Genomic DNA, 27,576 nt, shown 5'->3' on the forward strand with positions numbered 1-27,576 from the left:
ACTCTCTGACGGTGGTGTCTGAAAAGAGGATGCTGTCCAAGTTGCATGCCATTTTGGACAATGTCTCCCATCCACTCCATAATGTACTGGTTAGGCATAGGAGTACATTCAGCCATGACTCATTCCACCGAGATGCAACACTGAGCGTCATAGGAAGTCACTCCTGCCTGTGGCCATCAAACTTCACACTCCTTCCTCGGAGTGTCAGACACCCTGAGCCAATAGGCTGGTCCTGGACTTATTTCCACTTGGCATAATTTACTTATTATTATTTAATTATTTATGGTTTTATATTGCTATATTTCTACACTATTTTTGGTTGGCGTGACTAACGAAACCCAATTTCCCTCAGGATCAATAAAGTATGTCTGTCTGTCCAAGTTGCATTGCTGGAATGAGAGTTTGGGTCTTCAGAACTACCCTTTGACAAACTATTTTGGCAGAGCGGCATGTGTTCTGTAATCCAGTGAGCTGTTTGGTCTGTTATTACACTATTTTGCACAGAAGAATAGGAAAATGGCATGCAAAGGTTATAGCCAACAGAGCCCAAGTTTTACTTTTTAACACGTGGTTGAGTTCTCTGAGTTTCATTGAAATGCTGCTGTTGGCCACAATTGCAATTTATTTCAACTGGTAATTTTTTTTAAATCTTGGTTCATTTGTTATAAGTAATTTAATAAATAATTGTCATCACTGATTTTTGAATATATATCTGCAGTGCTGCCTAATCAATAAAAGACCCACAGCACCCAATAGTTTAAAAATAGTCTAAGCAGGACAGTCTTTTCTGCTTGTGTCATCCAGAATGTAAATATTGATCTTTTAACTTCTCACATTTGGTCTCCAGAACCAGTGAACTTGTGGTATTTTGCTTCTTACAGGTTAAGCACACACCTTGAGAGCTGTTTAGAAGGCTTTGTCTCACGAACAGACCTATACTCAGAGTACCTTTCTGTATGCAGCAAATTGGCTCGGGGTGGAATTCTGACATCAGCAGGATTTAACAAATGCCTCAGGTAAGTTTTTTTCAAAAAGAGAGTAAATTTGTTTATCGAATAGTTTGCTTGGCCAAGGTATTTTTTCAAAAATCAATTTGATAAAACATTGCAACATTATTTTAAGAACATCCGCTTTAAATGTTGATTTTGATGCTTATACTTGCATTCCAATAATACCTTCAAGAAAGGCTTGATCCTTGTATTGAAATGCCATGAACGTGTTGGAAGCTTTCTATAACAATTCCAAGATAAATTCCTGAAGAACAAATGTGCAAGTTTCTTTTTTAGTATTTGATTTGCTTTAACAGGAATATTTGCTCATCACTGAGTTTACTTTAAAATTCCTGTCTACCCTTGCTCATTTTTTTTTGTCTTCATATCTGTGTGTGGGGGCCGGGGGAAAGGAAGTGATCCCAAAATATTCACTTGCCATGCTATAATATCTGCATTGTTCAGTCTGAATAGATTTGGTTAAAAACTAATTTGGGCACTTAATGAGACTAAACATGTTTTTGTTTGCAAGGTCCCTGTTTCCAACACACACAATAAAACGAATAGAAGAAAATAATGGGCAAGCGCAAATACACATAGTGGGGATCCAGAGAAGGGCTACACCGCTTCCCATGCAGCCACAGTACCAGCAAATACAAGCTGTTCACTCGATCACACCAGAGCTGACACAAAGCCCACATCCTTCAGGTAAGAAGTTACTTATTCATTTGTGCAGTTAACAAAGAGCTTGATAAAAGTTGATAACTGTTAGATGTTTTTCAAACAATCATAGAGTTCTGCTTCATTCACAGTGTTAACAGTAACATGTCTGTGTGTTAATATTATTTAAGACACGAGGGTAAAGATGAAATATGAAGGTAAGCTTAGTCAATAATATCAAGTAGGATACCAAAAGTGTTTTTTTCAGATATATGAGTTAAAGATGAGAAGTGATATTGAACTGCAGGAAAATGACGCTGAAGAGGTAGTAATGGAGGACAAGGAAATGAACAAATTAAATAAGTACTTTGCATCCGGCTTCACTGTGGAAGACACTAGCAGTGTGCCAGAAGTTCAAGTGTCAGGGAGCAGAAGTGAGTGCAATTGCTATTATTCGGGAGAAGTTGAAAGGTCTTAAGCTAGTTAAGTCACCTCAACTCGGATATGGACTGCACCTCAGGATAGGGTTGGAACAGTAGCAGGACTTGGATAGATTGGGAGAATGGACAAAGAAGTGGCAGATGGAATGCTGTGGCAGGAAGTGTATGGTAATATGCTTTGGCAGAAGGAACAAAAGCATAGAAAATTCAAAAATCTGATGTGCAGTGGGACTTGGGAATCCTTATGCAGGATTTCCTAAAGATTAACTTGCAAGTTGAGTTAGCGGTGAGGAAAGCAAATTTGATGACAGCATTCATTTCAAGAGGCCTAGAATGTTAAAGCAATAGTAAATGTAATGTTACGGCACAGGTGAGGTTTCACTTGGAGTATTGTGAGCAGTTTTGGAACCAATTTCTAAGAAGGGGTGTGCTGACATTGGATAGGGTTCAGAGGAGGTTTATGAAAATGATTCTGGTAATGAAAGGGGTATGAAGAGCTCCGGGCCTATACTCACTGGAATTTCAAAGAATGAGGAGAGATCTTATTGAAGCCTATGCAATGTTGAAAGGCCTAGATAGAGTGGATGTGGAGAGGATGTTTCCTATGGTGGGAGAGTCAAGGACCATAGGGGACAGCCTCAGAATAAGAAAAGACATAGGAGCAGAATTAGGGCTTTGGCCATCGAGTCTCCTCCAGCATTCAATCATGGTTGATTCCTTTCTCCCACTCATCAGTCCCACTCCTTGGCCTTCTCCCCATAACCTTTGATACTGTGGCCAACCAAGGACCAATCAATCTCCACCTTAAATACACCCAATGACCTGGCCTCCACAGCTCCATGTGATAAGAAATTCCACAAATTCACCACCCTCTGGCTAAAGAACTTTATTTACATCTCTGTTTTAAATGGATGCCCTTCTGTCCTGAGACTGTGCCCTCTTGTCTTAGATTCCGCCAGCATGGGAAATATCCTTTCCACATTTACACTGTCTCGGCTTTTCAACATTCAAAAGGTTTCAATGAGATTTCCCCTTCATCCTTCTAAATTCCAGTGAATGCTGGCCTGGAGCGATCAAACATTCCTCATCTGCCCTTTCATTCCTTGAATCATCCGCTGAACCCTCTCCAGTGCCAACACATCTCATCTTAGTTGAGGAGCCTAAAACAGTTCACAATACTCAAGGTGAGGCCTCAGCAGTGCCTTATAAAACCTTAGCATCACATCCCTACTCTTGTATTCTAGACCTATTGAAATGAATGCAAACATTGCATTTGCCTTCCTCGACACCGACTCAACTTGCAAGTTAACCTTTAGGGCATTCTGCACAAGGACTCCCCAAGTCCCTTTTCATCTCTGACTTGGATTTTCTCCCTGTTTAGACAATAGTCTTCACATTTATTTCTACTACCAAAGTGCATCACCATGCATTTTCCAACATTGTATTTCATTTGCCACTCTCTTGCCAATTCTCCTAATTTGTCTAAGTCCTTCTGTAGCCTTCCTGTTTCCTCAACACTACCTTGCCCCTGCGCTAACTTTTGTATCTCCTGCAAACTTGGCAACAAAGCCATCTATTACATCATCTAAATCATTTATATACAGCATAAGGAGAAGCGGTCCCAACACCAACCCCTGTGGAACACCACTGGTCAGTGGTAGCCACCAGAAAAGGATCCCTTCATTCCCACCGGCTGCCTCCTATCAATCAGCCATGCTAGTAACTTTCCTGTAATACCATGGGCTCTTACCTTGGTAAGCAGCCTCATGTGTAGCACCTTGTCAAAGGGCCTTCTGAAAATGCAAATATACAATATCCACTGCATCCCCTTTATCTGGCCTACCTGTAATATTCTCAAAGAATTCCAACAGGTTCATCAGGCAAGATTTTCCTTTAATGAAACCATGCAGACTTTGTCCTATCTTGTTCTGTGTCACCAAGTACTCCATAACCTCATCCTTAACAATTGACTCCACCATCTTCCCAACCACTAACTAGTCTATAATTTTCTTCCTGATGCCTCCCTCCTTTTCTTAAAGAGTGGAGTGACATTTGTAATTTTCCAGTCCTCAAGAACCGTGATGCAAAATACTCATTTAGTTCATCTGTCATCTCCTTGTCCCCGTTATTATTTCTCTGTTTTCATTTTCTAGAGGTTCCATATCCACTCTCATCCTGCTTTTATTTTTTTTATATACTTGAGGGAGTTTTTTCTATCCACCTTTATATTTGCTAGCTTGCTTTCATATTTCATCTTTTCCCTCCTAACGGTTCATTTAGTTGCTTTCTGTAGGTTTATAAAAGCTTCCCAATCCTCCTGCTAAATTTTGCTTTGTTCTATGCCCTCTTGTTTGTTTTTACATTAGCTTTGATTTCCCTTGTCAGCTATGGTTCTACTATTTTGCCTATTGAGTATTTCTTTGTTTTTGGAATACATCTATCCTGCACACCTTCATTTTTCACAGGAACTTTCACCATTGCTGCTCTGCTGCCAGCATCTCCTTCTAATTTACTTTGGCCAACTCCTCTCTCATACCACTGTAATTTCCTTTACTCCACTGAAATACTGCTACATCAGACTTCACTTTCTCCCCATCAAATTTCAAGTTGAACTTAATCATATTGTGATTACTGTCTCCTAAGGGTTCCTTTACCTGAACCTCCCTAATTGCCTCTGGTTCATTTCATAACACCAGTCCAGTATAGCTGATCTCAATGACAAACTGCTCTAAAAAGTCATCTCGTAGGCATTCAACAGATTCACTCTCTTGAGATCCATTACCAACTTGATTTTTCCCAATCTATCTGCATGTTAAAATCTCCCATGACTATCATAACATTGCTCTTTTGACATGCATTTGATATTTCCCATTGTAATCTGTAGGCCACATCCCTGCTACTGTTTGGAGGCCTGTATTTCAGTTCAGTGAAGATATCAGAATACTTCCACTGTCTGATGTCAACATTACACAATAGCTTATTAATTCTTTTATTTCTACAAATTCCTTCAACATCTATGCATCAGTAACAATGAGCCATTATTTGAAAATCCTCCCTATGCCTCTTCACCTGTTGTTAAAAAAACTCATCAAAACCTATGTCTTTTTACTCGCTCTATTGGCCTTCTTCCTTAATGTTTTAATTGGTCGAGAGTTAAATTTTGTTTATAAAGTATCTATGTTATGCACTGAGGCAGTTAAATATGTACAGATGTGATGTGAATTATACATTGTTTATGCATGTTAACAAAACACTTATTTTATGGCCATAGCAGTTTTTGGGTACTTTAGCTGATTGGGTTATTATTGACTAATTTGTTATCTCTTCAAAAGATAGAACTTCAGTTGTATCACAATGCAAGTTATCCCTCTTACTGCTGATATTCATATCACAGCTAATCATCATGGAGTGGGAGATTTAGATTTATTTATCACATGTACTTCAAGATTTGTTTATCACATGTACTTCAAAACACACAGTAATTCGTGTTAACAACCAACTCGCTCAAACATATGCTGGTTAGCAGCCTGCAAGTACTGCCACACATTTTAATACCTACATGGCATGTTTGCAATATTCGTCAGAACACAACAAAACAGAACATACCAAGTAACAAGACGAAAACAAGCCTATTCCTCCCTCCCTCATGCCCGCGTGCATTCACAATCCTCTAACCCTTGCACGAGCCATCTTTGGCCTCCATCCTCCAGTGGACTCGTGGATTCGCATGTTAGCCATGATGATCAGCTGATAAATAACAGGAGAGAAAATTAAAATAAAAGCATGAAAGGAGCAATGGTTCATGCAGCTACATTTCAGGCAAAGAACTTTTGTCTGTACCCTTGTTTCTCTTTCTGCAGATGTTACCTGAGCTCTGACTGCTTAGAAAATTTTTGTTTTATTTCAGTTTCCAGTGTCTATACAAAATCTTTTGATTTTCACACAAAGGATAATTTTGTATTCAGTGAACGAGATGTTCGGTCTGATCTGAAGAATATGGATAAAGCTGTATTTCTGAATAAACTCGACAACTGAATTATAAGAGTTTGTTAAACTGTTGTAGGAAACCCAGTGGTATGCATTTGAACTAATTTTATCCCATTACCTTTTCAGCAGAGACGGTGGTAAGCCACTTCCAACGGAACCCTGTAGCTAACCTTTCTACTGCGCATCCAGGATCTCAAATGATCTACACATTTCAACAAAGTGTCCCAGCTCCAAACATTACAAGCAAAATACAAGACCAAACTGGCCTGGCACAACCGCACCAAAATGCTGCTGTGACTGTTGTACAAAGCAGAACTCCAGTTACAAGTGAAGCAGCAAGATGTTCACTTGTGCAGTCTTCAACTGTCAATACTCAAACCCCAGCTTCCGTACCATATTCATTGATGGGAAGCAACATTCCCCAAGGAACATTGATCCAAAACCATGCCACGACAACATTAACAACGACACAGCCTGTGACAACTTCTCAGCAATTGCTTCAGCATCCACACTTACTTCAGCAGCAGCTTCCTGGTCACCAGCTCTCTATACCAATTGTATCTTCTAATCAGGTGAATACTTCTGCCACAACAACTGTTACTGTGATACAGCAGGCTGTTTCTCACAGCCATTCAGCAAATATATCAGCCAACACAGTTATTGTTTCACAAGGACAGTTGTTACCGGGTACAGTAACCCATCCTGTACAGACGTCCTGTCACCAGCCAAAAACACACAACCAGCAAGACAATGTTCTGTTGGCATCTCAACACTATTCAACCACCCCTAGTCCTGCTGTTGTCTCTGGTGCTGCAGTACAAAATTTTCAAGTGTCAACAGGTCAAGTGGTTGCAATTACTGGTGTTCAAAGCTCTCCAGTCCCTAGGATGAGTTTCCAGACGATAGCACCAAAGCCAACTGGAGTGGTTCCACAGCACGTTCAGTCTACTCTGATGCAACAGCAACCCCAGCAAAGTGTACATATGATTGTTAGTCAGCCAGCTTCCCAGGGACAGAATTTTGCTCCTGCAATTCATCAGATATTGTTGACAAACCCAGCCTCTGTTCAAGCTGGCCAAGCTATTCAGTTGGCTGGGAATGCAAGTGTGACCCCTTCATCTTCGCCATCTCCCCTACCTGCCAACAGCAATCAGGTACAAATGGGGTTGGTTACTCAGCCTTCAACGCCTCAGATGCAGGGGCCTCAAACTGTGAGCAAAATGCTCTCTGTGAAACGGCAGCAGCAACAGCTGCAGCAACAACAACATCCCCAAAAGCAATTCCAGGTGCAGCTTCAGTCTCAGCAAACAGGGGCAGCTTCTAATCAGCCACCCTCTGGCGAGTCTAGTTTAATAAAACAGTTACTTCTCCCAAAAAGGGGTCCCCCTACTCCAGGAGGTAAACTTATATTACCTGCTCCTCAAATGCCTCCGCCTTCTCCTGCTAGAGCTCCTGGACCGCAGGTAGTCTACCAAATGACTCACGGTCAGGCAACGAATATTGGAGTTCAAGCCCCAGCTCAGCAATTAGTAGTTGGACAACAAAATGTGCAGCTCGTTCAAAGCCCCATCCACTCACAAGGGGCAATGCAAACAGTGGCAATTCCTCATATGCAGATCTTACCGGGTCAGTTGATCTCTGCTAGTAACACTGCTACTCTTCTCCAAGGGTCAACAGGTAACCAAGTGACCATAACGGTTGTGCCAAATACCACCTTTGCTACTCCTGCTGGAAGTCACTGCAGTGGAACGCAGATCATAGCCCCTGCAGGGATTTCCATTGGTGGGTCGCAAGCAGGTGTTGGCCTCCAAGTGCAAACGCCTTCACCTAGTGTGGCGCCATTGAGTGGACAGGGGAAAAGTTCGGAATCTGAAACCGTGTTTGCAGGTGATAAAATTATTTGTCAAAAGGAGGAAGAAGCAAAAGATACTACAGACTTGCATCTGCATGAACGTAAAATAGAAATCATGGAGAACCCCTCTTGTGCAGAGGGGGCTGCTGGTACAACCAATGGTGGCTTAAAGGAAAGTGATATGCAAGGGGCTAAACTTGTAAATGGAAAAGAACATGTTAGTTCACGTCTACCTCCATCTAACTCAGGGATTGCTCAGTCTCAGCCCATGCAGTGTACGCTGGCTTCAAATGGACCTTTGACAGGAGTAAGTCAAAATGTAACAAATGGGAAGCTGAATATAGATTGTGCAGAGGTGCAGGAAATTAAAAAAGATCCTTTGAAGCTCCCCATGGTAAATGGGATCTGTGACTTTGAAAAAGGGGATGGTTCACACTTAAGCAAAAACATTCCAAATCATAGAGCTTCCAAACACATGGAAAATGGTGATATTATTGCACAGGAGCAATTGGACAGTAATCAGCAAAATTCTGCCAAAAGTGTTCAATCAACCAAAATGCATAATGGACCTGTTTCTGTAGGAAATTCTAGTGCTAGCTGTACAGTGGTTTCAAACTCTGTCGACCAGCGGATCAGTGGTGCAAACTCAGGATTATCCAATGGACTTATGACAGCTGCCATGAATTCAGTGGTGCCTCAGCTTCCGCAATGTCCAAGTTCAGCCGTGTCTTCAGTGTCTAACTCAACAGCTTCACTCCAAACTGGGCCTGTAGCTATACATTCAGTACAGCTTTATCAGACTCCAACAACTAATGGTTCATCTGAATGCCACCCTTTAAAAAGGCCAGCTGATTGCAAAGATAATTTATCAGGAATTCCAAATAAAGTAGGAGTAAGGATTGTTACCATCAGTGACCCTAACAATGCTGGCTGTAGTTCAACCATGGTGGCTGTACCAGTAGGAGCTGATTCCAATAGTATAGCAAAAGTAGCAATGGACAGTGTAACACAACAAAATCAGCATCCACCTGTTCTTGCACAGGGGATAGTTAATCAGGTAAGAAAGATGTCAAATTATTGCTGTGAATGGGTACTTCCTTAAATCATAATTACAAAATTGTGCATTTAAATCAGTTGAAGATTGTTTGATTCCTATTTGGTGTAAACTGGTGTTTTGTCTCAGAATCAGACTTTGTGATCTTTGTAATTTTACTACTGCGTTTACAGCACATTTTATTTATTTACTGAAGAAATGTAAAATTACAGGATATATAAGGTGTTGAAAAGAGTTATGGGGGTTTGACCTAAGTTTTGTAGGTATAAAGATAACTGATAATTGTCAAATTTTACACTGAATAACATACAAGTAAAAGCAAGTACACCATGCTTGGGAAATAACATCACTGAGATTTTTTTGGTCCACATTCTTAAGAATTTAATTATATCCACAAAATTGACCTAATGGTGCATAATCTATTTTTTGTCATTTATATTAGATACTGTTATGTTCTCACTCATTATTGACGAATGGGCCAAAAAATTGAGTATATTTGGGGAGATTTAGAAGGAAACTTAGAAAATTGTTCAATATCTGAAGTGCTGCTTATAAATTTCCTGGCAGCAATTTCAAGATTGTGTTACAAATGTAGATTTTGTGAACTAAAATACTTCAAATATACTTAAGATGCTATTTTTTTAAAAAAAGTTTCATATACTTATAATGTTATATTTGCATTTAGTTGCCATACCAAAAACCACTTGTGTGCAGATTCTCATGTCAGACTTAATTTTAAGCAGTAATTAAAATGGCATTTTTCACAATTACAAATGTGAAGTAGGACCATATTGAAGTATTTGGTATCTGGTTTAATTTGTCTGGTCCAGGCCTGCCTTTTGGAACACTGGCTGCTGCTGATTGGCCTGGCTATTAATATTTTTCCCTTGCAATTCAAAATATTGATATTCAAGGAGAGGATGGGGTTCTTTTTCAGAACATTTTTAAATGAAAAATAAATTTTAATATCCATTTTAATGCAGTCTGAATAAGAATCTGCTGAAAGATAGTTAAGATTATTGATCATCCCGTCTTGTTTGATTAAATGTGGAATATGATGTTTTCAATAATTGAAGTGATAAATTATACTATACTAACTGACAAGTGGATCAGGTATCCATTGTTGTATTATTGTATTTTATATCATCTGTTCTGCAGCAGCAATATTGACATGTATTCTCTTGGTTAAGGGTTGTACATGGTTATCTTTAGATTAGTGGATTATTTACTTTGAATTTTCAAGCAGTTTAGCAGATATCGTAAATGATACCTATTTGCATTAGCCATTTCAACTTTTAGGATTTCCGATGTCTTTTTAGAAAGCTCCAACGATCTTGTGTGAGCCAGTGCCTAGGAATTGTGATGCTTTCTGTTTATTTAATGAAAGCACTGATATTTAATGTCAGTTGAAGTATAGTTATTACTGGAGTCTATCACCAGGGGTAGAGTGACAGAGCACTTGAACAAGTCTGAGCTGATCAAAGATTTGCAAGGATTTGTGAAAGGTTAGATCATGTCCAACTAACAGATGAATCTTTTGAAGAGGTCAGTAACATGATGGGCATAGAAGTATCTATGCATTTCCCAAGGATATCTGATATGATAAAATTCTCATAGATAGTTTTAGATGTTTCAGAAAGGACAGGGAGGGAGGCAAAAGAGGTGGGGGTGTGGAACTATTAATCAGAGATAGTGTCATGGCTGCAGAAAGGGAGAAAGTTATGGAGGGATTGGTTATGGAGTCTCTGAACAGGAAGGGATCAGTAACTCTACTGGGTGTTTTTTTTTATGTAGACCACCCAATAGTAACAGGGACATTGAAGAGCAGATAGGGAGACGGATGCTGGAAAGCTGGTAATAATAAATAACAGGGTTGTTGTGGGAGATTTTGCTTTCCCAAATATTGATTGGCATCTCCCTAGAGAGAGAGAGAGAGAGAGAGAGAGAGAGAGGGGTTTAGATAGAGTAGAGTTTAAGTGTGTTCAGGAAGGTTTCTTGACACAATATATAGATAAGCCTACAAGAGGAGAGGCTGTACTTGATCTGGTGTTGGGAAATGAACTTGGTCAGGTGTCTGATCTCTCAGTGGGAGAGCATTTTGGAGATAGTGATCACAATTCTATCTCCTTTACCATAGCATTGGAGAGAGATAGGAACAGACAAGTTAGGAAAGCGTTTAATTGGAGTAAGGGGAAATAGGCTATCAGGCAGGAGCTTGGAAGCATAAATTGGAAACAGGTGTTCTCAGGAAAATGTACAGAAGAAATGTGGCAGATGTTCAGGGGATATTTGTGGAGTTCTGCATAAGTATGTTCCAATGAGTCAGGGAAAGGATGGTAGGGTACAGGAACAGTGGTGTACAAAGGTTGTTGTAAATCTAGTCAAGAAAAAAGGAAGAGCCTACAAAAGGTTCAAAAAAACCAGGTAGTGATAGAGATCAAGAAGATTATAAGCCTAGCAGGAAAGAGCTTAAGAATAAAATTAGGAGAGCCAGAATGTCTTGGCAGACAGGATTAAGGAAAATCCCAAGGCATTCTACAAGTATGTGAAGAGCAAGAGGATAAGACGTGAGAGAATAGGACCAATCAAGTGTGACAGTGGAAAAGTGTGTATGGAACCAGAGGAGACAGCAGAGGTACTTAATGAATCCTTTGCTTCAGTATTCGCTATGGAAGTGGATCTTGGCGACTGGAGGAATGACTTACGGTGGACTAAAAAGTTTGAGTACGTAGATATTATGAAGGAGGATGTGCTGGGGCTTTTGGAAAGCATCAAGTTGGATAAGTCACTGGGACCGGATGAGATGTACCCCTGGCTACTGTGGGAGGCGAAGGAGGAGATTGCTGAGCCTCTGGTGATGATCTTTGCATCATCAATGGGGTTGGGAGAGGTTCTCGAGGATTGAAGGGTTGCAGATGTTGTTCCCTTATTCAAGAAATGGAGTAGAGATAGCCCAGAAAATTATAGACCAGTGAGTCTTACTTCAGTGGTTGTTAAATTGATGGAGAAGATCCTGAGAGGCAGGATTTATGAACATTTGGAGAGGCACAATATGATTAGGAGTAGTCAGCATGGCTTTGTCAAAGGCAGGATGTGCCTTATGAGCCTGATTGAATTCTTTTGAGGATGTGACTAAACACATTGAGGGTAGAGCAGTAGATGTAGTATATATGGATTTCAGCAAGGCATTTGATAAGGTATCCCATGCAAGGCTTATTGAGAAAGTACAGAGGCGTGGGATCCAAGGGGACTTTGCTTTGTGGATCTAGAACTGCCTTGCCCACAGAAGGCAAATAGTGGTTGTAGACGGGTGATATTCTGCATGGAGGTCCGTGACCAGTGTGCCTCAGGGATCTGTTCTGGGACCCCTACTCTTCATGATTTTTATAAATGACCTGAATGGAGAAGTGGAGGGATGAGTAAATTTGCTGATGACACAAAAGTTGGCGGTGTTGTGGATAGTGTGGAGGGCTGTCATAAGGATATCGATAGGATGCAAAATGGGCTGAGAAGTGGCATATGGAGTTCAACCCAAATAAGTGTGAAGTGGTTCATTTTTGGTAGATCAAATATGATGGCAGAATATAGTATTAATGATAAGACTCTTGGCAGTGTGGTGGATAAGAGGGATCTTGGGATCCGAATCCATAGGACACTTAAAGCTGTTGTGCAGTTGACTCTGGTTAAGAAGACGTATGGTGCATTGGCCTTCATCAATCTTGGGATTGAGCTTAAGAGCCGAGAGGTAATGTTGCAGCTCTGTAGGACCCTGGTCAGACCTCACTTGGAGTACTATGCTCAGTTCTGGTCGCCTCAGTACAGGAAGGATGAGGAAACCATAGAAAGGATGCTGAGATTTACAAGGATGTTGTCTGGATTGGGGAGCATTTCTTATGAGAATAGGTTGAGTGAACTTGGCCTTTTCTCCTTGGAGCGACAGAGGATGAGAGGTGACCTGATAGAGGTGTACAAGATGATGAGAGGCATTAATTATGTGGATAGTCAGAGGCTTTTTCCCAGGGCCGGAATGGCTAGCACGAGAGGGCACAGTTTTAAAGTGCTTGGAATTAGGTACAGAGGGGATGTCAGGGGCCTGTTTTTTACACAGGGATTGGTGAGTGCCTGGAATGGGCTGCTGGTGATAGTGGTGGAGGCGGATACGATAGGGTTTTTTAAGACACTCCTGGATAGGTACATGGAGCTTAGAAAAATAGAGGGCTATGGGTAACCTTGGGTAATTTCTAAGGTAAGGACATGTTCAGCACAGCTTTGTGGGCCGAAGGGCCTGTATTGTGCTGTAGGTTTTCTATGTTTCTGTAATCAGCAAAAATTAGATTGGGTGGAATTTGGAGAGCATGTTGGTATTTGGGTGGAAGTTTGGAGTCAGAACAGGGATTTAAAAGAAAAGTTGTTTCTTCCAGCATTCAGTACTGGGTTCTCTGCTTTTCATTTGAGATTAAATAAGGAACTACAGAGCTGGATTTTTAAGTTTGTGTTACTTGTTAAGTAAAACACTGAGTTTTAGTGAAAGGTTCCACCAGTTAGAAGAAAGTAAATGAATTGACTGAACTGGTAAGTTTGTTGTAGGGAAGAACAAGGTCATCCAATGGGATCTAAGAAAGCCATTCTGGAACTCTTTCTTGACGCTGAAATTGTACAAATTTGAAATTGAGGAAGACCAAAGACATTTTGGTATTCATGTTGTATACTTTTAAAAGATGATCAAAAAAGATAGTTGAATGTTTTTTTTTCCAGAGGGAATATAATTCAAAGCAAGTCAGCTAAGCCTGTTGTATGGAGTCTTGGTGAGATCCTGTTCAGAGTTTTAGGTACCACATTAAAGATGAGCTTGATTATGGGCTCGTCAGAATGGTACCAGGAATTGAGGGCCAAGTATGGGAACAATCTGTCTAAATCGGGGTGTAATCAGTAGAATTTTTTAAAAAATTGAGTGGAGGTGAGAGCCATCTTTAAATTTATTAGGCTGCTACAGGACAAACTTGCAAGCAAAGCCCATTCAATATGACATGAAGATTTCTACAATGGACTCCTTTAGTAGTGTCATCAGTAATGGTCCAACAGGTCTTTTCTGAACATCTTCAATACCAATATCTCTCATTATACTTGCACTGGGTATCGCTGATGAATTATGAAGAACAAGGTCAACCTTTCATTGAGTAATGTGGAAACTAACTTAACATCCATGCCATGACCACTGTAACTAGATAATTCAGCGAATATTAGGGTGTGGTGGATTGCTCAACTAATCGCTGAAGTACCTTGCTATATTAGGGATGCAATTCAGCTGTGTTTCATCTTATTTGAACAAATGGAGTGTTTAAATTGGTGTGAATTTGAATTTACCTTGTGTGATTGACTTTTCATATCACTCTCAAATGAATCCAGTGAGCATGACAATATTTTATGAAATGTAGGTGAATGTTTAGATTAAATACAACTTTGAACCTAATTACAAAGTGCTTCATTTACAGTGCCTATAAAAGGTATTCATTCTCTCCCCACCCCCCAACCCCCAGGCCCGGAAGTTTTCATGTTGTATTATTTTACAATGTTGAATCACAGTGGATTTGATTTGGCATTTATTGACACTGATCAGCAGAAAAAGACTTTCATGTCAGTGAAAACAGATCTCTGCAAAGTAAACTAAATAACAGATATGAAACACAACAAATAATTGATTGCATTCACCCTCTTCAAGTCAGTATTTAGTCAATGCACCTTTGTCAGCAGTTACAGCCTTGAGTCTATGTGGATAGGTCTCTATCAGCTTTTCACATCTAGGCACTGCAATTTTTCACCATTCTTTACAAAACTGCTTAAGCTCTGTCAGATTGCATGGGGATCATGAATGAATAGCCCTTTTCAACTCCAGCCATAAATTCTCAATTGGATTGAGGTCTGGACTCTGACTTGGCCACTCCAGGACATTAACTTTGTTGTTTTTAAGCCATTACTGTGTGGCTTTGGCTTTATGCTTGGGGGTCATTATCTTGCTGGGATACAGATCTTCTCCCAAATTGCAGTTCTCTTGCAGACTGCATCAGGTTTTCCTCCAGAATTTCCCTTATTTTGTTGCATTCATTTTACCCTCTACCTTCACATACCTTCCAGGGCCTGCAGTAGTGAAGTATTCCCACAGCAGAATGCAGCCACCACTATGCTTTATGATAGGAGTGATGTGTGGTGTTTGGCTTACGTCAAACATAGCATGTGGTCTGATGGCCAAAAAGCTCAATTTAGTTTTCATCAGATCATAGAACCTTCTCTTCCATTTGATTTCAGAGTCTCCCACATGCCTTCTGTCAAACTCTAGCTGAGATTTCATGTGTTTTTTTCCCCCCCAACAGTGGCTTTCTCTTTGCCACTCTCTGCAACTGGTGAAGCACTCGGGCAACAGTTGTATGCGCAGCCTCTCCCATTTCAGCCACTGAAGCTTGTAACTCCTTCATAGTTGGCTTAGGTATCTTGGTGGCCCCCCTCACTAGGCCCTTTCTTACACTTTTTGAGGATCGCCTGCTCTAAGCAGATTTTGATCTGTCAAATTCTTTCCATTTCTTGGTGATTGACTTAACTGTACATTCTGTAAGAGATATTCGGTGACTTCCAAATTCCTTGTATCCATCTCCTGACTTGTGCTTTTCAGTAATCTTTTTGAGGAGTTGCTTGGAGTGTTCTTTTGTCTTCGTGGTGTAGTTTTTGCCAGGGTACTGACTCATTAGCAGTTGGACCTTTCATACTTAAGTGTACTTTTACTATATTTAATTCAATCACCTTGACTGCACACAAGTGATCTTCATTTAACTAAATTATGTGATTTCTAAAACTACTTGGCTGTATCAGTCGTGATTTGATATGTCATTAAGGGAGGGGAGAATACTCATGCAATCAATTATTTGTGTTTTATATTTGTAATTAATTTAGATCGCTTTGTAGAGACCTGTTTTAACTTTGACACAAACGAGTCTTTTTCTGTTGCTCACCGTCAAAAAAGCCAAATTAAATCCACTGTGATTCAATGTTGAAAAACGATAAAACATGAAAACTTCCAAGGGGGGGGGGGGGGGAAGGGGGAATGAATAATAGTATAGGCTCTGTATATTTGCAGCTTTCAAAATCCTTGCTATTGGTTTTAGTGAAATGGTATTATTTTGTAGTTGGTATGTAAATTTAGAAAAAGTAAATGGATAAAATATAGCAATGATAAAATAATCTTTACAGGAATGCGCAACTTAGTGTACTACAAGACATCACAACCCAGCCAAGTCTGATATTTTCAAATTCTTGGCACTTTTTAATCTTGTATAATTATTGTGCAGAATGCATTGCTCAATCTCAATTGAACTCTTACTGTATATTTCAGTAATGGTAATACATCTACATTATTGTAATGATTCTGAATGTTCCTTTAGTCTTCTCCTTCAGCAGTAACATCATCAACACCACCAGCAACAGTCCAGCAAAACAGTTCCCAGTGCCTCCAGACTCAAATACCATCGCTGCAGAAAAATGGAGAACTAACACGAAAACCTGGACAGAATTTCATGTGCTTGTGGCAAGCATGCAGGAGGTGATCCACTTTTCTGATGCTTAAAGATTCATTCTGGAAGAGTTGCATATTTATTAATGACAGATTATTAGAATCACTGACATATGATGTGAAATGATCAAGAGGTGTGCAGTGTTGCTCTTGTATTTTCTATTTAGAGAAACTTTTTGAGGCTTATTATGTATACTAATGAAACTCATTAGAAGGCAAAGTTTTATAAGTTTTTTTAGGCAGTCTTGATTTTCCTCCCTTCTGGGTAACTTGCACGACTACAGAATTTTGAAGTAATGTTGTAAGGTAGCTTAGATTTCCAGCATCTGCAGGTTTTCTCGTTTGTAAGGCAACTTGTTATTTTTCAGTTGCAATCCTGTATCTCCTGCCCACCAGTGTCCCGATTATATACTACTGCCTACGTTCCTCACCTAACCAGCTTCATCCGTCTGCCCCGTACAGCAACTGCTGCTGCCCCTACCCAATATTCTGGTTTGGTTCTCTGACTCCATTAGCCATGTCTCTCTTCCCAAACCAGGTCTTTGACTTGACAGTTTTTAGCTTTGGGATATGCATTATGGAATTTTCCACTGTTAGGCTTGCAAAGCACATCTTGGCTGACTAGGCATTGCCTGGGAAGTTGCAACCACTGAATTCCTATGCTTCTATATTTTAAGCATTGAAAACATCTTTCAGGAAGTCCTGCCGAAGGGTTTCGGCCCAAAACGTCAACTGGACTCTTTTCCTAGATGCTGCCTGGCCTGCTGAGTTCCTTCAGCATTTTGTGTGTGTGGTTTTTTTTGGGAAGAAATGTTAATTTGCATTTAATCAATACATTGAATACTGAAACCATGCCCGTTGGTGGTATATTGCCAATATTGAAGATGAAGAGATCAAGATAGGGAGAATGTAGCAATCTGACAATTAGCCAGGGAGGAATGAGCCATTTGTACACAAGGATAAGCATATAAAATCAAAGCACTACTGCTGTTTTAAGCTCACTGAATTTATTGAAAAATAATGAAATGAGTTTGGGTACAGGCAGCAGATTTTTGATTTGTTTCAGTTTATAGAGACAGTAGTTGAGCAGATAGAAGTTTGTTTTCATAGTGTTGACTATACAAAGGTATAGTTGAGCATTTCTGGAGCAGAAGAGTTCAAGAAGTGATGAGCAATACTATAGAACATGTTAAATAGGTGGTCTGGATGATTATATCTGCATGTGGATGGAAGCTTGATTCTGGCACAAATAGGATGGGCTCTACTTCAGTCTCTGAGAATGACAAGGGAAATATAATGTTACGCTACCAAAGAAATGGATTGGACTTTTAAATATTAAAGAAAAGTTCTGTACAATGAAATGCAATGGGTTGCAGTGAGATTCTGGCATCATCAAAATCACACATGGATCTTGACTTTGTATAATGCCGTTGAGGGGTTAATGCAGATGAAATTTTGGGCTGGAGTTCAAGGACATACCATGAAGTCATAGTATGGGACTGAGAAGAAAGCCAATGGTAGTAGATCCTATTGAGGAAAAAAATCCTCTAGACCCTTGGATATAGCATAAAAAATGTAACCTATTATATCATATCTTAGAATTTGTGTAATATTCATTCAACTCATTCTTAGTTGTCTTGTATTATAGTTCTTTCAGTTGTCTGTCCTTTCATTTTACCAAAGCATTTCCTGCCTATTGATTGATTAAATGTATTGCACCTTAATGTTCTCAAACAGATGCAAAGATATAAGCAGTATAAAATGAAATTAATGGCTTTGTTGCAGTGTACAGGTGATAAGAAGTAGTCTTAGCAGCAGATAGTTTTGAGGAAGTAGAGAGGCTACGGAGGACTTTGACAGCAGAAAGAGCAAAGAAATGGCAGATGGAATAAAGTATCAGGAAGTGTAGGGGAAACAAAGGATTGGCTATTTTCTTAATGGAGAGGAAATACAAAAAACTGAGGTGCAAAGCAACTTGGGAGTCCTTGTGCAGCATTTCCTAAAGGTGAATTTACAGGTTGAGTCTTTGGTGAAGAAGGTAAATGTGATGTTTGCATTCATTTTAAGAGGATGAGACTATAAGAGCAAGGATGTAATGTCGAGACTTTATAAAGCACTGATGAGGCTTCACTTGGGAGTATTGGGAGCAGTTTTTAGTTACTTATCTTCGAAAGGATGTGCTGAAACTGGAGAGGGTTCAAAGGAGGTTCATGAAAATGATTCCAGGGTAGAATGGCTTGCATATGAAGAGTGTTTTTGGGCCTGTATACAGAAGAATTCAGATGAGGGGTGACCACATTGAAACCTATCAAATGGTGAAAGGCCTTGATAGAGTGGATGTGGAGAGTATATTTTCTCTGGTGGGAGTCTAAGACCAGAGGACACAGTCTCAGAATATAGGGGCGGCTTTTCAATAGAACATAGAATAGTACAGCACATTACAGGCCCTTTGGCCCACAATGTTGTGCTGACCCTCAAACCCTGCCTCCCATATAACCCCCCACCTTAAATTCCTCCATATACCTGTCTAGTAGTCTCTTAAACTTCACGAGTGTATCTGCCTCCACCACTGATTCAGGCAGTGCATTTCACGCACCAACCACTCTCTGAGTGAAAAACCTTCCTCTAATATCCCCCTTGAACTTCCCACCCTTTACCTTAAAGCTATGTCCTCTTGTATTGAGCTGTGGTGCCCTGGGGAAGAGGTGCTGGCTGTCCACTCTGTCTATTCCTCTTAATATCTTGTACACCTCTATCATGTCTCCTCTCATCCTCCTCCTCTCCAAAGAGTAAAGCCCTAGCTCCCTTAATCTCTGATCATAATCCATACTCTCTAAACCAGGCAGCATCCTGGTAAATCTCCTCTGTACCCTTTCCAATGCTTCCACATCCTTCCTATAGAGAGGCGACCAGAACTGGACACAGTACTCCAAGTGTGGCCTAACTAGAGTTTTATAAAGCTGCATCATTACATAATGTCTCTTAAACTCTATTCCTCGACGTATGAAAACTAACACCCCATAAGCTTTCTTAACCACCTGTGAGACAACTTTCAGGGATCTGTGGACATGTACCCCCAGATCCCTCTGCTCCTCCACACTACCAAGTATCCTGCCATTTACTTTATACTCTGCATTGGAGTTTGTCCTTCCAAAGTGTACCACCTCACACTTCTCCGGGTTGAACTCCATCTGCCACTTCTATCAATCATCCTATCAATGTCTTTCTGCAATCTTCGACAATCCTCTACACTATCTACAACACCACCAACCTTTGTGTCATCTGCAAACTTGCCAATCCACCCTTCTACCCCCACATCCAGGTCGTTAATAAAAATCACGAAAAGTAGAGGTCCCAGAACAGATCCTTGTGGGACACCACTAGTCACAACCCTCCAATCTGAATGTACTCCCTTCACCACGACCCTCTGCCTTCTGCAGGCAAGCCAATTCTGAATCCACCTGGCCAAACTTCCCTGGATCCCATGCCTTCTGACTTGCTGAATAAGCCTACAAATGCCTTACTAAAATCCATGTAGATCACATCCACTGCACTACCCTCATCTATATGCCTGGTCACCTCCTCAAAGAACTCTATCAGGCTTGTTAGACACGATCTGCCCTTCACAAAGCCATGCCAACTGTCAGGTTCTATGGGCATTTAAAGAATCATAGTCTATCTATAAGAATCTTTTCCAACAGCTTTCCTACCACAGATGTAAGGCTCACTGGTCTATAATTACCCGGACTATCCCTACTACCTTTTTTGAACAAGGGGACAACATTTGCTTCCCTCCAATCCTTCGGTACCATTCCCGTGGACAACGAGGACATAAAGATCCTAGCCAGAGGCTCAACGATCTCTTCCCTGGCCTCGTGGAGCAGCCTGGGGAATATTTCGTCAGGCCCCGGGGACTTATCCGTCCTAATGTATTTTAACAACTCCAACACCTCCTCTCCCTTAATATCAGCACACTCCAGAACATCATCCTCACTCATATTGTCCTCACTGTCATCAAGTTCCCTCTCATTGGTGAATACTGAAGAGAAGTATTCACTGACGACCTCGTTCACTTTCACAGCCTCCAGGCACATCTTCCCACTTTTATCTCTAATCGGTCCTACCTTCACTCCTGTCATCCTTTTGTTCTTCACATAATTGAAGAATGCCTTGGGGTTTTCCTTTACCCTACTTGCCAAGGCCTTCTCATGCCCCCTTCTTGCTCTTCTCAGCCCCTTCTTAAGCTCCTTTCTTGCTACCCTATATTCCTCAATAGACCCATCTAATCCTTGCTTCCTAAACCTCATGTATGTTGCCTTCTTCCACCTGACTAGATTTCCCGCCTCACTTGTCACCCATGGTTCCTTCACCCTACTATTCTTTATCTTCCTCACCAGGACAAATTTATCCCTAACATCCTGAAAGAGATCCTTAAACATCGACCACATGTCCAAAGTACATTTCCCTACAAAAACATCATCCCAATTCACACCTGCAAATTCTAGCCTTATAGCCTCATAACTTGCCCTTCCCCCAATTAAAAATGTTCCTGTCCTCTCGTTGATTCTATCCTTTTCCATGATAATGCTAAAGGCCAGGAAGCGGTGATCATTGTCCCCCAGATGCTCACCCACTGACAGGTCTGTGACCTGACCCGGTTCATTGCTTAATACTAGATCTAGTATGGCATTCCCCCTAGTTGGCCTGTAAACATACTGTGACAGGAATCCATCCTGGACACACTTAACAAACTCTGCCCCATCTGAACCCTTGGAACTAATCAAGTGCCAATCAATATTAGGGAAGTTAAAGTCACCCATGATAACAACCCTGTTATTTTTAGAACAGATGAGGAATTTATTTAGCCAGACAGTGGTGAATCTGTGGAATTTGTTGCAACAGGCAGCTGTGGAGGCCAAGTGTTTGTCTATTGAAGGCAGTGGTTGATGGATCCCTGATTGGTCAGGGCATGAAGTGACATAGAAAGAAGACAGGAGATTGTGCCTGAGAGTAAAATTGCATCAGCCTTGATGAAATGGTGCAGCAGACCTGATGGGCCTAATTCTGCTCTTGTATCTTTTGGTCTTAAACCTAGGAGTAGATAGAAAAAGAGCAAAATAATATGATTGTAGAATGGTATTCCTTTGGGCAGAGACTTTTGTACGAACTTTACTGGGATACAATCCGTACTCGAGCTGAATACAGAGAGCAAAATGAAACAGTACAGTTGAGTTTGGGAAAACTTAATGTTTTTCTTTACAATTTTAGATGGTTTGATTCTCCATCCCAGGTATACTACCATGCAGCAACTGAGCATGGAGGCAAAGATGTGTATCCTGGGGCATGTATGTGGGAAGCCTGTGAACAATTCCCACGACAAAGATTTTCCTTCATTACTCACTTGCAGGTAGGCTATCGTGGAGAAAGTGAACTTTATTTGTTTTGGATATAAAACTGTATGTGACATGGTTCAATTTCATATGTATTTATATAGGATAAACATTGCACAAAAGAAGCACTCCTCACAGGACTGAAGAAGCTTGAAGAGCAATCACACAATGGAAACAATCAGTCTTCTAACAAGTAAGAAGGCATTATTTAAATATGGGCAAATTTAGTTTGATTTGCTTCTACAGTGCATTGGCATTAAAATTAGATTGGGGTGTTAAAAATTATAATTGTAAGAGATTCTGCAGATGTTGGAAATTGTGAGGAGCACTCAAAACATCAACTGTTTATTCCCTTTCATAGATGCTGCCTGACTAGCGGAGGTCCTCCAGCATTTTGGGATGTTAAATTATCTAAATTGTGCACGAGTGGCTTAAGAACTATCTGTGCCTATTGTGCTGCTTCATTCCCCACCATCTCCTTGCCTTTAAAACCACCTTTGTTTTCCTTTCCTCCCTAAATTCCCTAAATTTCCCTAAATTATTGAATGCTGGGCTCCACCATCGATTTATAGGTATTGTGCACTAAAATTCCATTCCTAAACCCATGGATGCTTTCCCCTTTGCTCCTTTAGGCTCTTGAACAATTAGACCTCAAGAATTTGATTACCTTTCCTAATACCTTATTTGTCACAGATTCCTTTTATACATTAGCACCACTAAAAAAAACTTTGCAATACTTATCTGCAAAAGATAATACATAAATGTAAGTTGTGCTAGTACTTTAAAGTCAAATTTACCTGTGTTTTCCACAAACTCAGAATCTGAATGAGGGAATGCTAATTTTAACATCATTCAAATTTGCTTATTTAATCTTTCATTATTTCTGTAGGCAGACACCTGCTGGGGCTGCTTCCACTCCTAAAGCACAGAAGACTATTGTGAATCATCCCAGTGCTGCCTTAGTGGCATTGAGAAGAGGATCAAGGAACCTTGCATTTAGGGACTATATGGTGAGCAAAATAAAGTGGGTTAAGTTTGGTTAAGTGTTTAGTGTAATTTGGCAAAGCATGTTTTCTTTGCCAAAGCCAATTTAACTTTTACAATTCTTGTTTCTAGGATGAAAAAGAAAGCCCAATTACAAAACACATCCGGCTAACAGCTGCCTTAATCTTAAAGAATGTTGCTAAATATTCAGAATATGGTCGCAGGTAAAGCTTTTTTATTTGCATGAAATTCTATAGGCAATGTCAACATGAGCAAGGCAGTAAGTTGGTCAAGAGATCCAACTAAGTGGCTATCCCAATTAACCGATGTTACATGTAGTAAAAAGATATAAAAAGGACAAACTACAGTTTAACCAAGTAACAAATTATATCTTGAAATGAAATACAGAACAAATTAGAACACTACTAATAGTACTCTAAAACTATTAGTTCCTAATAGTTATTGACCAAGGAATTCATCCACTGCATGCTGGGGTCATCTTTTTATTGAATGTAAATGAATAAATCAGTGTAGACACCTAATGCAGATAATGGACTGCCTTCGTATAATGCTTTTGACAATTGCATCCTTCAAATCTTCATTTTCATTGTAACATTCAAGATGATTGATACCTTCAAATTCTTCCTAATTTGTTGAAGTAGCAAAATCATTTCATTTTCACTCCTGTCTGTTTCTGGCATCTCGAAGGAGTGAAAGTTTGAAACCACAGTGAGCAAAATGGTTCTGAATTAACTGCTTATTTCTCACCAACTATCAGTGACAAAAAAAAATCATTGCTTTATGAGCACAAATACACACAACTGGATGGTATTTTAAAAAAACTGTTCACTTTAAGCACTGTGAAGAAGTGTACATGACTAATGCTAGTTTGAAGTTATTCAGCAAGTCTCGTGTCCCAATTAAACAAAGGGAATACAGGCTATTTTGCTCTTTAAGAGTTGCTGCAAATAAAGTGGCTACCCTGATTAACTGATAACCCAATTAACCTGAATCCACTGTATTTTGCTTCTGTAACTTATATGAAATTACAATTCTCATAAGCTGAATGTGTACAGTGCTGTTCATATCTGACCAAAGTAGAATAAAACCTAAAAGTCTGAGGAAGGTATTTTGAAGTACACCAAAGGAAGTAGGACTATCCTGGACTGTCTGTGACACATTATTGAATGAATTTTCTAATTCAAGTAATGCAACTTACTGGAGAATTTGTAAAGTACAATGAATGTATATTAGATTGTTGGGATAATGAGCAGGGCACATTGCTGGCAGTTTATTTCACTGCAGTTTATAGAGCTTGTGGATGGGCCAGGAGGAGCAGCATTTAAAATGTCCTACTTTGTGAAAAATTATTTGGACATGTGTGATCTTGTACTAATTAGTCTTTCCACTGATTGATACATTGCACTCTGATTTAAGGAAGGCTATTACAAGGTGACAGAGCATTTAAACACGTTTTAAATTTCCCTTTCATTAATAGGTAGGTGAGAAAGTGAACAAGGTGGTAGTTATATGATCAGTCCATTACAGAGTTTGGAGATCAGATTTGGTGCTGTCTGTAAAAAGTTTGTATGTCCTTCCTGTGAGTGCATGGGTTTCCTCTTGCTACTCTGGTTGCAAAGATGTTCCAGTTAGTAGATCAATTCATCATTATAAATTACCTGCGATTAGGCTTGGGTTAAATGGTGGATTGCTGGGCTGGAAGGGCCTGGTCCACACTGTATCTCTGAATAAATACCTGCATATAAGGATAGACAGAATTTGACTCCCTAAATTTTGTTCCTACAGTGGACTTGCATTTAACAGGCAGCCAATTTACCATTCTTGTATGTTAACAGTGTTTGGTTTCAAAGGCCTGCAATATATTTGAAAAGACTTTCTACACGGAAAAGTACAAGAACTGCAGATGGCACAGTGCTTAAAAGTTATTTACTCTCCCTGAGTGTCAAACTATATTGGAAGTGTTTATCCAAAGCCATCTTAATGTAGATTAGTTTTGACAAGAGAAAAAAAGTGCTTGACAAGATGGGTAAAAGAACTCTTTAAAAACACAATTTAAGTATTTTAATAAACAATAAGATACTGTGTAATGTGTTTAAAGTTTTAATGTTTTGCATTATCTATGGATTCATTCCCCAGATAATTGAGTGTTGACTGTTTTTAGAATGTGAGTGGATATTTTCCAAGTTATTTAATAAATTAAGCCTTTTTGTGAGAATATCATAGTTGAGTTTAATGCAGGATTTCTGGCAAGCATAACTACACTCCTGATAAGACAACATCATTGCATATATTTGAACAAGTTTGCCAAATAGGAATATTTAAAATCTGATGATGTGTTTTGTTTTTCCCTACAGACTACTAAAAAGGCATGAGAACCAATTGTCTGTACTAGCACTTAGTAACATGGAAGCTTCCAGCACTCTTGCCAAATGCCTTTTCGAACTTGTCCATCTAGAACAATTACAACAACCAGAAAATAAAGTCTGAAAGGGTGAATTGAATTCTGAAGTATCGTTTACAGGGTTTTGAAGTAAGCAAGAAGTCTTAATGAGAAATGACCATTGTGGACAGTTTTTAAAAGAAAAACTTTTATCTGTAATGCACAGAAGCTTAACATTTTGATCACAAGTGGAGTCGTGTTGACAAGCTTTTAAAAGGAGTACCAACTGTGTGATCAGAATCCAGTAGCATTTTTAAAGTTGGATATAATAAATTGAGAGAGGATCAATACAGAATAATAGCATTAAATATTTTTACCCTGCACCCCCTATGAGCACATTTTTATATTTCAGAATTAGTGACTAAGCTGGGTTTAATAGAACAGAAATTGACACACTGGATGTAATCCCTGCCATCTGAGAGGTTGCAGTTATTTCTAGTGATGTGCTTTCTTGTTTAGAAATCGGTAGCTTGTTTTTTCATACTTGAGCCAATATATTTTCACTTATTTATTATCATATGATCAATTGTAAATATTTGTGAATAAAATTAACCAACTTTCATGCCACTGCAATCACTGGAAACACAACGTGGTGTCATAATAGCATTATTGTTAGGATATAGGACATTGTGTTTCCTGCCATTTGTAAGTAATTGTGATATATTGTCTGCAGTGGATGAATGTTCTTTAATTCTTTGTAAATAATTCTGTAATGGTACCAATGCTGTAAAGTCAAGAGCAGTTTTGTGGAACTGATTTTTTTGTATTATACACCTTGTAGAACTCATTTGCTGGTTGAAAGAGTATGGAATAATATATCTCATGTCATTTTGTAGAAAAAAACTATTGAAGGTATTTTTGGTTTACCCTAACTTGGACCCACTGAAGATATCACTTTGTACAAGCTCGGTGCTTGTACAGGATTTTTTCTATTTGTAAATTGGTTTAAATACGAGGAATTTTATACACTTTTTTCTCCATTGTATTATATTTACCTTGGGTGCTGGGATGTTATTTTTTCCACTATTCAGTGATTTCCCCATCCCCCACTCCAATTATAGTGCAGTATTTTAGTGCTTGTTCTCCCATCTTCAATATTGTACCACATCACATTCCTCTTCAGAACCTGTTCATGGTTATGTCCTGAATGGTGTGTTATGTGATTTTCATAACTGCCTCTTTGCCTGGTGTATTAGCATCCAGAGGAGGGAACACTCTCCCATTTCCTTCTGTGTCTGTAGAATGTGCAGTAAAGGCATACAACAGTTTTACATTAGATAACTTTAATTACTTTGACTGTTTATAGTTTTAAATAAAAAGACTGGACACTTTCATTTGTTTTCACTTATTTATTTCAAGTAATCTATAGGAAGTATGACACCAAAAAATCATTAATTAATGACTGATAATATAGTGACTGTTTGATTTATTTTAATTAGCACTGGAAGCTGTATAATTGAAACAGATGAGATAACAATATGAAGTAAAAGAAAATATGTTCAGCCTGTCTTATAAAGTTTTAACTGCTGGAAAAAGTGAAATAATGATTCTGATGAAAGATGATCCTTTGCTCTTGTTAATTCTGTTTTGGGATATTTCACTGACAAGTAGCATCTAACTTGGTATCAGCCCTATAGTCTGGCACGTAATTAAAATGGCTAAAAATCTGATGTCAACTAATACATAGACCAAATGTTCAGTGTAGAAGTCAGGACCTCTACATATCCACTGTTACCAAAGGGAAAACTGCTGCCATTGATTAGGCAACTTACGGTACTATCTACAGTTCTGGTTATTTGAAGTAAGCACTGAAATGGGTAAGGAGTTAATTCACAGGATAATACTAAAAATGCAAGGGAAGGCACCAACAAAGTACATTCTTTCTGTTGACAACACATTCTTGGCCATCTCTTAACTAAATAAGTTGCTTCTGCGTACTTTACTAGATGTATTAATGATCTTCCTACTAGTCTTGCAGTTTTGAATTTCTCAGTTTGTCCTTGGTGCAGGTTTGAGCTTTATTTTGGCACAGAGTTCTAAGGCAATATCACACCTACCTCAGTGTGGGTCTGCAATGTGTTGCATTCTAGTTTGGAGCTCAGGAATCTAAAATTAGTAGTTTTGGAAATGCAAACATGAGAAAATTGTAGTTGCTGGAAATTCAAGCAACACACACAATGCTGGTGGAACGCAGCAGGCCA

General features: G+C 39.4%; 1 protein-coding gene across 2 annotated transcripts in view; it reads left to right on the forward strand.

Moving 5' to 3' along the window:
- arid2 (AT-rich interactive domain 2) overlaps positions 1–26,706 on the forward strand; it is a 126,945-nt gene extending 100,239 nt beyond the window's left edge. The window contains exons 13-21 of one of the 2 annotated variants that reach the window (XM_073059721.1): positions 882–1,016; positions 1,522–1,697; positions 6,206–8,985; positions 16,413–16,570; positions 21,809–21,947; positions 22,035–22,123; positions 22,820–22,940; positions 23,047–23,138; positions 25,290–26,706. In XM_073059721.1, the coding sequence (XP_072915822.1) occupies positions 882–1,016; positions 1,522–1,697; positions 6,206–8,985; positions 16,413–16,570; positions 21,809–21,947; positions 22,035–22,123; positions 22,820–22,940; positions 23,047–23,138; positions 25,290–25,422 (3,823 nt within the window). In that variant the 3' untranslated portion in view covers positions 25,423–26,706. Of the gene's footprint in view, positions 1–881; positions 1,017–1,521; positions 1,698–6,202; positions 8,986–16,412; positions 16,571–21,808; positions 21,948–22,034; positions 22,124–22,819; positions 22,941–23,046; positions 23,139–25,289 lie in introns of both variants that reach the window. The other variant, XM_073059720.1, reaches the window with a different exon arrangement.
- Positions 26,707–27,576: the final 870 nt, after the last annotated feature.

The sequence above is a fragment of the Hemitrygon akajei genome, chromosome 10 (genome assembly GCF_048418815.1).
Source record: "Hemitrygon akajei chromosome 10, sHemAka1.3, whole genome shotgun sequence".
NCBI lineage: Eukaryota > Metazoa > Chordata > Chondrichthyes > Myliobatiformes > Dasyatidae > Hemitrygon > Hemitrygon akajei.